The following is an 11,248-nucleotide window of genomic DNA, read 5'->3' as shown; positions in this document are numbered from 1 at the left end:
TCCATGTATGTTAAGTGAGACTATTTGAAAAAACCCTTCTCCCTCTTCCTTCTGCTAAGGCATTAAGGAATGCCATGTGAATTTGAAAAAGAATCTTGGAAAAGAGGGGACCAATTATTTACCGCTAGTACTAGTAGTATTCTTTTAATCCATGAATAAGACCAATCGTTTTGTTTTCTATATTTCTCGTGTTGATTTCTTGCATTATTCAGGCGGTACACCTAGCTAGATCCAAAAATATGTACCATGTTTTACAACACAATACTCTCTCTCTCTCTCTCTCTCTCTCTCTCTATAAATCTCCACAAATGCATGAACATTCTAGCAAAAGAAAAGGCAAAGTAGCAGAGAAACATGATGAACTCTCAGCTGCAAAAACTCAACCATGCTCCATCCTTCTCTCTATTACCAAAATCCTCCATTCATACCAATTATCTGATCAGGCATGGAAGCCCCTCCCTCATCAACACCCTTCCACGCCATCCTGTCCGTCAAAATCATAATAATAAGAAAAACTCCTCCTCCTGCGTGGTGATCCGTGCCAGTTCTGGTGAGTTCGGATCGTCTGCATCAGTCACCACCACCTCAACTGAGAACAAGTCAGTTAGTGTGAAGGCTGTGGTTACAGTGCAGGTAACAGCAGGAGGGTTCCTCTCCAGCTTATTGACTCGGCCCCTCGATGACTTTACCGATTTGCTCGGCAAAACCCTTCTTTTGGAGCTTGTTAGCGCCGAGCTTGACCCCAGTAAGCACTACTAATTGCACACACAAATTTATTACCTTCATCCACTAAAAAATTAAAAATTAACAAATTTATTTTATATTTATTATTATTAATGAGATTTTTGAAATCGAAACAACCTTCAACAAACTCGAGATATATACAAGCATAGACCTAATTCTAATTAGTTTTATTTTTCTTTTCAGAAAAGAAAACATAAATCCTCGTTTGATAAGATAACCATTTCATTTTTACTTTTTTTGAAAACTGAAAACATTTTTTATAACAATTTTCGTTTTCAGTTTTCAAAAAAGTAAAAAGTAGGTTTTCAAATTATCCTTAAATTTTTTTATAACAAACCTTCGAAGTCTTTTCTATTTTCATTTTTTTACCTCCTTTTTTATTCACCAACAAACTAGAGATATACCAAGCAAAAGCCTAGTTTTATTTTTTCTTTTCAGAAAAGAAAACATTAAGTTTTTTCGGCCACAGAAGCAGGAGCACAAATTTTATTTTTGTTCCATTTTGCATATACAAAAATCATTTAGAGTTACATTTTTCTTTGTTTGTTATAACAAATAAATAATAATAATAATAATAATAATAATAATAATTAACTGTTGATTGTTCCTTGGGTCTTTGAGTAGCCAAAAGTCAGCCATTCAAAAAATAGCCTTTTTTTTTTTTATAAAAAGAAAATAAATTTGGCGGAGATTCGAATTTGATGGACAGTATAATTCAACAGTACTATTTCACTTAAAGCAAATCACCAGTTTGCCTAAAATATCTATTTTGTCATCTTTTTTTGGTGAAGGGAGCCATTTAAAGCCCCATCTGCTCTCTCCCTCATTCTCTATTTTCTCTTTCAACCCGTCACCCTAAATAAAATTGTGCAAGTGAAATAATAAATAGGTGGATTTTGGGTCAACTCATCACCGTTTATCAAGCTGCTCAACCCGTTTACAACCCGTCACATTTAACATGTTTAATTTTGTTAGTTTAGATTTTATAGGGTTAAAAAATTCTTTTTGACATTAAATTTGTCGGTTTGTAAATGGGTCGTGTCGTGTTACTTGTTTAATAAACGGGTCATATGTTTGGATTTAACATATACTTAAACGAGTTAAATTAGGTTGGAGATTTTTTACCCGTTTGATAACTCGACACTACTTGAATCTGACATGACACTACTCCACCTCTATTTTTCCTTTTTTTTTAAAAATTATTTTTCAGTAACAGCAATTATGTTGCTTGATTAATACAGTAATTTATATCAAACTCAAGTGACGCTGGAACAATTTGATAGTTATGGTCAAACTATAAAGGTTTTGTTTGGATGTCATTAAATAATGGACAAAATAGAATTATTTGTATTACATTTAAATGTTCATACTCCTAATCTTACACATTTTTTTACTATGATAAGACCTACATATGTAATTTACTGATTATATATTTGTAAAATGGATTTTCTTGTAGAGACGGGGTTGGAGAAGGACAGGATCAAGGGGTATGCGCGCAAAGCCAGCCACAATGATGATGAGGTGATATATGAGAGTAATTTCACAATCCCACCAAAATTTGGAGCGGTTGGAGCAATTGAGGTAGAGAATGAGCACCAAAACGAGATCTTCATCAAGACCATCGACCTCCGGGGCTTCCCAAATGGCTCAGTTAATGTTCCATGCGATTCTTGGGTTCATGCCAAGTCTGACAATCCACAGAAGAGAATCTTTTTCACTAACAAGGTTTACATCCTTAATACTTTTCTTTAATTTCTAGTAATTACAGCTTCTTAATATTACTTATACTTCAATCTTATGTGTGTTCATTTATTTTGTGTGAACAATGGAGCAGTCTTACATACCATCAGAGACACCAAGTGGGTTGAAGAGGCTAAGAGAACTAGAGCTGGAAAATTTGCGAGGAAATGGACAGGGTGAAAGAAAAACATCCGATAGGATTTACGATTATGACACATACAATGATCTTGGAGATCCTGATAGTGAAGATGAACTGGCTAGGCCTGTCCTTGGCAGCAAAGAACATCCATATCCCAGGCGCTGCAGAACAGGAAGGCCACGCACCCAAAAAGGTAACCAAATTCCCCAAATAATTATGTGCTTAATGTTTTTGAAAGTGGAATATATCTACTTTAACCATATGAACCATTTGTTTATTTGGTATGTGTAGTTGTATGGTTGAGAAACTATTAGAGCTATGTGATTAACTGTATCATATTGTTATGTCAATGCAGACCCCTTATCAGAAACAAGAAGCAGCAGCGTGTATGTACCAAGAGATGAAGCGTTTGAAGAGGTCAAACAAGTCACATTTTCAGGAAAGACCCTCAAATCTGTGCTGCACGCATTGGTCCCTTCGCTTCAGACAGTGCTTCTTGATCCAGACTTAGGATTTCCATACTTCACAGCCATAGATTCACTATTCAATGAAGGAGTCACATTGCCTAAGCCAAAAACTAGTGGGTTTTTTCAGACAATCATCCCTAGGCTAGTCAAGACCATTACTGATGGGGGAGACGATCTTTTGCTCTTTGAGACCCCCGAAATAATTGACCGTATGCCTTCCTCCTCTCTCTCTCTCTCTCTCTCTCTCTCTCTGTATATATGTCTGTGTCCTCTTTTAAGTAAGAGAAAAGACTAGATTGTCTTTGTCTTTTTGATTAAGCTAATCGTCTTTTACAGGTGATAAGTTTGCTTGGTTTAGAGATGAAGAATTTTCTCGGCAAACTCTAGCTGGTCTTAATCCATACAGTATAGAACTTGTCACGGTATGCTTTCTTATACATACAAGTACAACTCTTTCTCTTCAGTAATAAAATCAAACTTCTACGTTCCCTTCCTCCCTTCCATCTTCCTTGTTGGTATATAGCATATCTTGTTTTCTCTTGTGGTGCTAAATTCTGTATTTTTATACCTGCAGGAGTGGCCATTGAAAAGTAAACTTGACCCTGAGATTTACGGCCCACCTGAATCATTGATTACAACAGAACTGGTGGAGAAAGAGATCAAAGGTTGTATGACTGTCAATGAGGTAGCACAAAATAGACACCAACTCTCCCTTTCTTTTATTGTCCACCTTTAAACTGGACGAAACTTTTCCCCCATTGATGCATATAACTTGAAATCGTGTAAACTGTGCGTGTCCTTGTGCACGCCAATTGCTTGAACTTGAAATGCAGGCTTTAAAAAAAAAGAAGGTGTTTATTTTGGATTACCATGATCTTTACATGCCCTATGTGAACAAAGTAAGAGAGATTGGAGGAACCACACTGTACGGTTCTCGTACACTACTTTTCCTCACCGAGGATGGGACGCTGAGGCCTCTTGCCATTGAACTCACTCGACCACCGGTTGGTGACAAGCCACAATGGAAGCAAGTGTTCACCCCAACCTGGGATGCCACCGGTTGCTGGCTATGGAGGCTCGCTAAAGCCCATGTTTGTGCTCATGATGCTGGCTATCATCAGCTTGTCATCCACTGGTAAGCAAATCTGTGCCCAAGTGATGCTTCTAGCTCATGCCTTCAGTTCAAGCAAGAATCTACTCTAATGGGGATTTGAAAACTATCAAATATGTCAGTGTTGCATGGTTGGTAACATGTTTGCACTGTTATATTTTCACAGGCTGAGGACTCATTGTGCTACAGAGCCATACATAATTGCAGCTAATCGACAATTAAGTGCAATGCATCCTATCTATAGACTTCTGCATCCTCATTTTCGGTATACAATGGAAATCAATGCTCTTGCTAGACAAAGCCTCGTCAATGCAGGTGGAATCATCGAGCGCTGCTTCTCACCTGCAAAGTACTCCATGGAGCTCAGTTCTGTTGCTTATGACCAGCTCTGGCGCTTTGACACGGAAGCTTTGCCAGCTGATCTCATCAGAAGGTATTTCACATGATACGACTAATATAAGATTGATCCAAACCATGTGTTGTTTTAGGCAACTTTTTTATAATGAAGAATTTTCAATCTAGTTGCTACCAATCTTAAAAGACAAAAACTTCATTTGAAACGCCAGGAAGTTCATCGGCTAATTACTGTTTGCTTTAATTTCAGGGGAATGGCAGTTGAGGATCCTACAGCTGAGCATGGCTTGAAGCTAACAATTGAAGACTACCCATTTGCAAATGATGGTCTCATTCTTTGGGATGCCATTAAGGAGTGGGTGGGTGACTATGTAAACCACTACTATCCAGACCCAACTCTTGTTGAGTCTGATACGGAGCTTCAAGGTTGGTGGACAGAAGTTAGGACAAAAGGCCATGCAGACAAGAAAGATGAGCCATGGTGGCCTGTTTTGAAAACCCCAGAAAATCTAATTCACATTTTGACAACCATTATTTGGGTAACAGCTGGGCATCATGCAGCTGTGAACTTTGGACAGTACATGTATGCTGGATACTTCCCAAACAAGCCTACAATCGCTCGTACCAATATGCCAACCGAAGATCCGTCTGAGGAGTTTTTCAAGAACTTTTTGAAGAAACCCGAATTTGCACTGCTGATGTGCTTCCCCTCACAGATTCAAGCAACAACAGTGATGGCTGTCTTGGATGTGTTATCTAATCATTCACCTGATGAGGAGTATATTGGTGATAAACTGGAGTCATCCTGGGCTGAAAATCCTGTGATAAATGCTGCATTCGAGCGGTTCAATGGAAATTTGAAGAGGCTGGAAGGAATTATTGATGAGAGGAATACCAACTTGAAACTGAAAAACAGAGTTGGAGCAGGTGTTGTTCCATATGAGCTTTTGAAGCCTATCTCAACACCTGGGGTCACAGGAATGGGAGTTCCTAACAGCATCTCCATCTAAATTTGATGATCATGTTCTAAAAACTGTAAAATGTTAATGGGACTAGACTATTTATTATATGAATCCTAGTAGTTGGGTATGCTCAATCAAAAGGAAAATCTGAAAAGAGAGCTCCACGACTAATTTCTTCTTTGGTTATCGGGTGGGCTTATAAATTGAATTGGAGGTATTCCATGCACACTCCTTTCTTTTTTTCGGTATTTAGTTTTGGAAATCATCAAAAGAATGACCAGGCGTAGCCTTCCAGCAAACTTTGCTTATTTGTTGTGCTCTCAAACAAACTCAAGTCTGATTTCAGACAAGAAAAAATAAAATAAAAAAGACTCGGTGAGCCCACAAATCTACTATTTTGCATTAGATGCTATTCTAAATATCTAACAAAAATAAGAACGAGTGCAACTTTATCTAAGGTTTTTTATCACAAATGGTCCCTGACGTTTGCGAAATTATCACATTTCGTCCCTAACATTTTTTTGTGACACTAATAGTCCTTAAGGTTACCCTCTTCACATCAAAATGGTCCCTGCCGTTAGATTCCGTCAAATTTTCTATTAAGTTGCTGACGTGGCACATGTGTGGAGCCCACACATCCAATACTATAAAACCATGTGGCTTTAAATAAAATAAAATATATTTTAAATATTTTAAAACTTAAATCCATAAAAAAGAAAAAGAAAAATACCTGCACCCTGCATTCTCACTCAGCCTGCGCGCTTCCCCCCTCGCAGACCCACCTTTTGCCTCTCTCTCCCGACTCTTCCTCCTCTTTCTCTCTCTCCCTCTCCCTCTCCCTGTCTCTCTCTCTCTCTCTCTCTCTCTCTCTCTCTCTCTCTCTCTCTCTCTCTCTCTCTCTTTTTAAACTTAAATCCATAAAAAATAAAAAATAAATGCACCATGACCATCCCCTCTCTGTCCTCCCTTTGCCACCGCTGCGCCTACCCCCTCGCAAACACACTCTTTGCCTCTCTCTCACTCCTCTTCATTTCTGGAAAACCTTGATGAATCTCTGCAGAGTTCATGGGCACTTGGAGCTAGGGGATCGGTGTGCTGAGCTTATTGAGCAGCTAGATCCCTCCAGCTTAAATGAGTAATCAAAGGATGGTCTTGTTCCTGCAAAAGATTCGGAACTTGTAAAGGAGAAAGAGAAGAAAAAAATTAGCAGCCCAAAATTTTTTAGAGGTCGGGAGCCGAGTCCATGAATATCGAGCAAGAGATACATCTCATCCTGAGAATGATAAGATTTATGCTCAACTTGTCTTAGGGGTTTAAGGGACAAATGAAGGAGGCTGGTTACATTCCAGAGACTAGATTCGTGTTACATGACATAGATCAGGAAGGCAAGGAAGATGCTTTGCTTGCCCATAGTGAGAGACTTGCTGTAGCTTATGCCCTCCTCAGCAGCCCAGCTAGTTGATCATCTATTAGGGTAATCAAGAATCTTCGTGTTTATGGTGATTGCCATAATGCATTGAAGATTATTTCAAAAATTGTAGGCAGGGAACTCATCATGGAGAGGGAGAGGGAGAGAGAGAAAGAGGAGGAAGGGTAGGGAGAGAGAGGCAAAAGGTGGGTCTGGTAGGGGGGAAGCGCGCAGGCAGAGTGAGAATGCAGGGTGCAGGTATTTTTCTTTTTCTTTTTTATGGATTTAAGTTTTAAAATATTTAAAATATATTTTATTTTATTTAAATCCACATGGTTTTATATTAGGGAGTTTCACTAAAACACCCAAAATGGGGGCTGAAATTATAAAAAAAAACCCAACACCCAAAACACTTTATAAACACACCCAAAACCCATCATTACACACACTCAAAACCCATTTATAAACACACCCAAAAAATATACAATTGTTGATTGTGGGGTTGATTTTGGGTGTGTTTCTATGTTTAAATAGTGTTTGGGTTTTTTTATAAATACATGTCTAGGATTGGGTTTATTTATAAATATCTATTTATACTATTGGATGTGTGGGCTCCACACACGTGCCACATCAGCAACTTAACAGAAAATTTGACGGAAGCTAACGGCATGGACCATTTTGATGTGAAGAGGGTAATCTTAAGGACCATTAGTGTCACAAAAAATACGTTAGGGACGAAATGTGATAATTTCGCAAACGTCAAGGACCATTTGTGATAAAAAGCCTTTATCTAATAAACACATAAGAATAAATACAACATGGTCCGGCATCTTCATAAATCTCGACAAAAATGACTTCTCTGCCTTGCTTTCTTCAATCTTGAATCATCACTTGCAAGTCTTCACCCCTCCATTGTCTTCTTCACCAAAATCCTTATCTAAGATCCATGTTTGATTAATATGAAAAATCAAGAGGAAAATAGCAAAAGCACAAGACCCAATCAAACAAAACCCAGATTTTTTTGTGAAAAATTTTCCTTCTTAGAAATCGGAGCATTTTTAAAGAATAAAATACTCCTGAATCCTGATTTGTTTATGATCAGTTCATAATTGTATATCATTTTGTACCCCTCTAGCTTATGATTTGGTTATGTTATTGAGTTAAACTTGTGCTTTTAATCCCTTTTCTGTTTATCATTCAGTTCATTGGGCCTTAGGTAGCAATGGTGGCTTTGGATAAGAAAAGATGCAAAATGATGCAAAAACGAGTAGACTGAGCTAGCAATTTATTTCGGCCTTAACTTCCTCCTCCCAACTTGTATTGGCCCAATTAATATGTGGTTGGAAAGAAGAGATTCTGAACTGCAAGATGGACTACTCAAATGTATCAATTGATGAAGCCAAGCCCAATCCGTTGGGCCCTTCAAAATGCACACCATGAGTCAATTCCAGTCTATTTTCGGCAGTCAACTTGCAAGGCCCAAAACGTACACTTGTGTTGCTCAGATGGGAATACATTCTTCATACAAGTTGTTCCAATGGGTGTCTATTATGACATATCCAAATTTGAGTCCCATTGGATATATATTGAAACCTCAGGCCTTCCTACACTAAGCCTGGTTCAGGAGAATCTTTTATTTCCAGCAACCAAAAGAAAATCCATATGGGTTGGCAGCAAAAGACAGCCACAATTGAACACCTTTGAATTCTCATGTGAAGAAAGCTTGAGGTGCAGCAAAAGAAGTATGGGATGGAGTTGATTCCAACCACACTAACACTGACAAGATGAAGTGGGAGTTATGGGTTGTATTAAAAGAGGAATGGTGGTGTTGGATTTCATCATAATGTTCCTCCCTCTTAGCCCTATAAATAGAGAAGTCTTCAAACTACAAAATTCACTTCAGCCATCCTCCACACTTCCATCATTCCATCAACACATCCAGAAATCATCCTCATACATTCCCACAACCCCAAACACTCCAGCAATCAACCCAATACTCTAAATTGCCCAAAATCACCAAAACAGCTCCAGAAAACCTCCCTTCCATTTCCCTATGAATTTCCTCTTTCTCAACCATCACCACTCACCCAAACTCATCCCAAATCACCTACTAGCTGTCATACATCATTCTAGACGTAGGGAAGCTCTTGGAGAAGCATTAGACGTGGAGAAGCACTTGAAGAAGTCTTGGACACCACAAGAACTTCAAAAAAGGGGTTTTTCTACTCTTATTGCATTCCTTATGTTTTCTCATTTCTATATAAGTTTCTTTTCCATTATGAGCAGCTAATTTCATAACTAGGGATTCGATGTAACCTAACATGAATATTCTGGGTTTATAAGTTTCAAGTTTGGAGTTTCAAGTTGGATTCATGATTCATGTTCTTATTCATTATGCTTATCAGTTAATATGCTTGTTTGAATGATTGATCACCATTAGAACTTGTATGTTAGCTATCTTGGTTTGAATTCAGAGTAGACACCATGCTTTAATTCGAATTGAACTGTGAATAGGAAGAGTATGTATGGACATTCGACAACAGGGATTAGATACATGCTTGGTTGTTTAAAATGTTCTTTTATGCTTAATGGGTTCCTAATGCTTAATTTTAGGTTAGACAACAAATGATCAAATTAGGGATTAGGAACACAAGGTTAGAACCAGACACCATGGCCTAATCATACTTTAGCTAGAATCAATCTTTGAATATGAATTAGACTTGTTATTTGACTCCTTATAACCCAGAATTGAATTGTTATGGTGATTCGAATGCCCTAGTCTCCAAATCTGTTTTCCATCTCTTAAAACCACTCTTTGTTACATTTGTTTACTTGTTTTTATTTGCAATTTCATTTTGCTTATTTTGTTCAATAATCACAACCACTCTTGCTTCAAAATTCTGTTTTAGACATAACCTCTTACTTTCTTGAATTTGGTAATCTAAGTACATAACTAGTTTTAACTTCTCAGTCTTCGTGGGTACGGCCTCGTACTTGTCTTGCTATACTACTAATTGCCCCGTACAATTGCGAGTTAACATAATATTAATAACAGTTTACAACAAAATCTTGCATTTTGTATATGCATGTTTTGCATTTGGCGTGGAGGGCGGATCCCAAGCCTCTGCATTTAGAGAATACACATTTACCCGCATTTATAAAATCTAAATCATTCAAATCATCTAACGACTTAAAGCAAGTCACATCATCTAAAGGATAGATTTGTAATGTTCTTTGAAATTTGACGGTAACAGTCCCTCCGTCTTTGAACCCCAATATCCATAATCCTTGTCATGACTATAACTCCATTAAGGACTATGCATCCATTTTCCAAGTTCCAACACTTACCAGATTTCCTCCTTTCGAACCATCTAATTCCTATTTCTGTTCATGCTCCTCATGACTGCTTGTCATCAGTTTCCATGGCCATCGCCCAATATTTCCATCCTCCTCCATATCCCCAATTTCATTTCATTATAAAAATGATTTTTTTTTATTTTTAAATTTCACTCATATCTTCTTTTTTTGTATGATGGTAGATCCCCTCCCCCTATCCCATAATAGATCTTTCAATTTGAGATTAGCATGATTATTATAAAATTGGTATTGTAGAAGTGGCCTTCTGTTTGTGTAAATTACAAAGTTGGTTGAGAAGCAAGCTTGGTAATTTGAAATGGGTTGGTGTTTCTCAAGATCGGGTTGGGAATTTATGATTATTCATCAGAAAAAGAAAGGTAAAAGATTGAGAGTGACGATGAAGTTGGTTCTGAGGAGAAAACAAGGAGTAATGAATGTCGTTATCGTTAATAAAGGCAAAAACATATTTAGTTGACTTGGCTTGCTTTAAGTTATTAGATAATTTGAATGTTTGAGATTTTATGAAATGTGGGTAAATGTGTACTCTATAAATGCAGAGGCTCGGGATGCCGTGGAGGGCTTGACTAGTTTTCTTCTTCCTCTTTCTTTCCTCTTCTATTTTCTCTTTTTCTCTTTTTTCGGCTTGACAGAGGGGAGGGTCGAATGGGTCTAGGTTTGTGTGTGTAAGGGGGGGGGAGGGGGGGGGAGGATAGGGTTTTTTTTTTTTTTTTGGTTATTTTTTCTTCTATTTTTTTCAACTTCAATACTAACCTAGAGGAACAAAAAAACCTAAAGGAGCAGGGAAGAGAAGATGTTGTGGTGGAAGAAGCACTGGTTAAGTGGACTGGAGAAGGAGAAGATGTTGTTTTGGCTCGGATGAAAAATCGTGAAAGCATTTAATATGGCTGGATATTAAAACAAAGCTCTCAATAATTAAATATTGTTTTAAACCTAGAGCATGCAAAT

At 37.8% G+C, this 11,248-nt stretch overlaps 1 protein-coding gene across 1 annotated transcript; it reads left to right on the top strand.

The window, feature by feature from the left end:
• Nucleotides 1–300: 300 nt before the first annotated feature.
• Nucleotides 301–5,743, top strand: LOC110763981 (linoleate 13S-lipoxygenase 2-1, chloroplastic-like). The gene is made up of 9 exons (XM_021966878.2): nt 301–745; nt 2,201–2,469; nt 2,579–2,816; nt 2,979–3,299; nt 3,427–3,512; nt 3,665–3,775; nt 3,924–4,225; nt 4,368–4,634; nt 4,806–5,743. The coding sequence occupies exons 1-9, from the start codon at nt 355–357 to the stop codon at nt 5,563–5,565; spliced, it is 2,745 nt and encodes a 914-aa protein (XP_021822570.2). The 5' UTR covers nt 301–354; the 3' UTR covers nt 5,566–5,743.
• The last annotated feature ends 5,505 nt before the right edge of the window (nt 5,744–11,248 follow it).

Source organism: Prunus avium, chromosome 2 (assembly GCF_965620075.1).
Source record: "Prunus avium chromosome 2, drPruAviu1.hap1.1, whole genome shotgun sequence".
NCBI lineage: Eukaryota > Viridiplantae > Streptophyta > Magnoliopsida > Rosales > Rosaceae > Prunus > Prunus avium.
The sequence above is the reverse complement of the archived record's forward strand: the minus strand, read 5'-3'. Positions and strand labels throughout refer to the sequence as shown.

Bases quoted from the DNA above. Each gene is read 5' to 3' on its own strand.
- LOC110763981 (XM_021966878.2), top strand. From the start codon at position 355: ATGATGAACTCTCAGCTGCAAAAACTCAACCATGCTCCATCCTTCTCT. The intron at 3,513-3,664 runs GTATGCTTTCTT...TTATACCTGCAG, and splicing joins ACAGTATAGAACTTGTCACG to GAGTGGCCATTGAAAAGTAA. The intron at 4,226-4,367 runs GTAAGCAAATCT...ATATTTTCACAG, and splicing joins CATCAGCTTGTCATCCACTG to GCTGAGGACTCATTGTGCTA.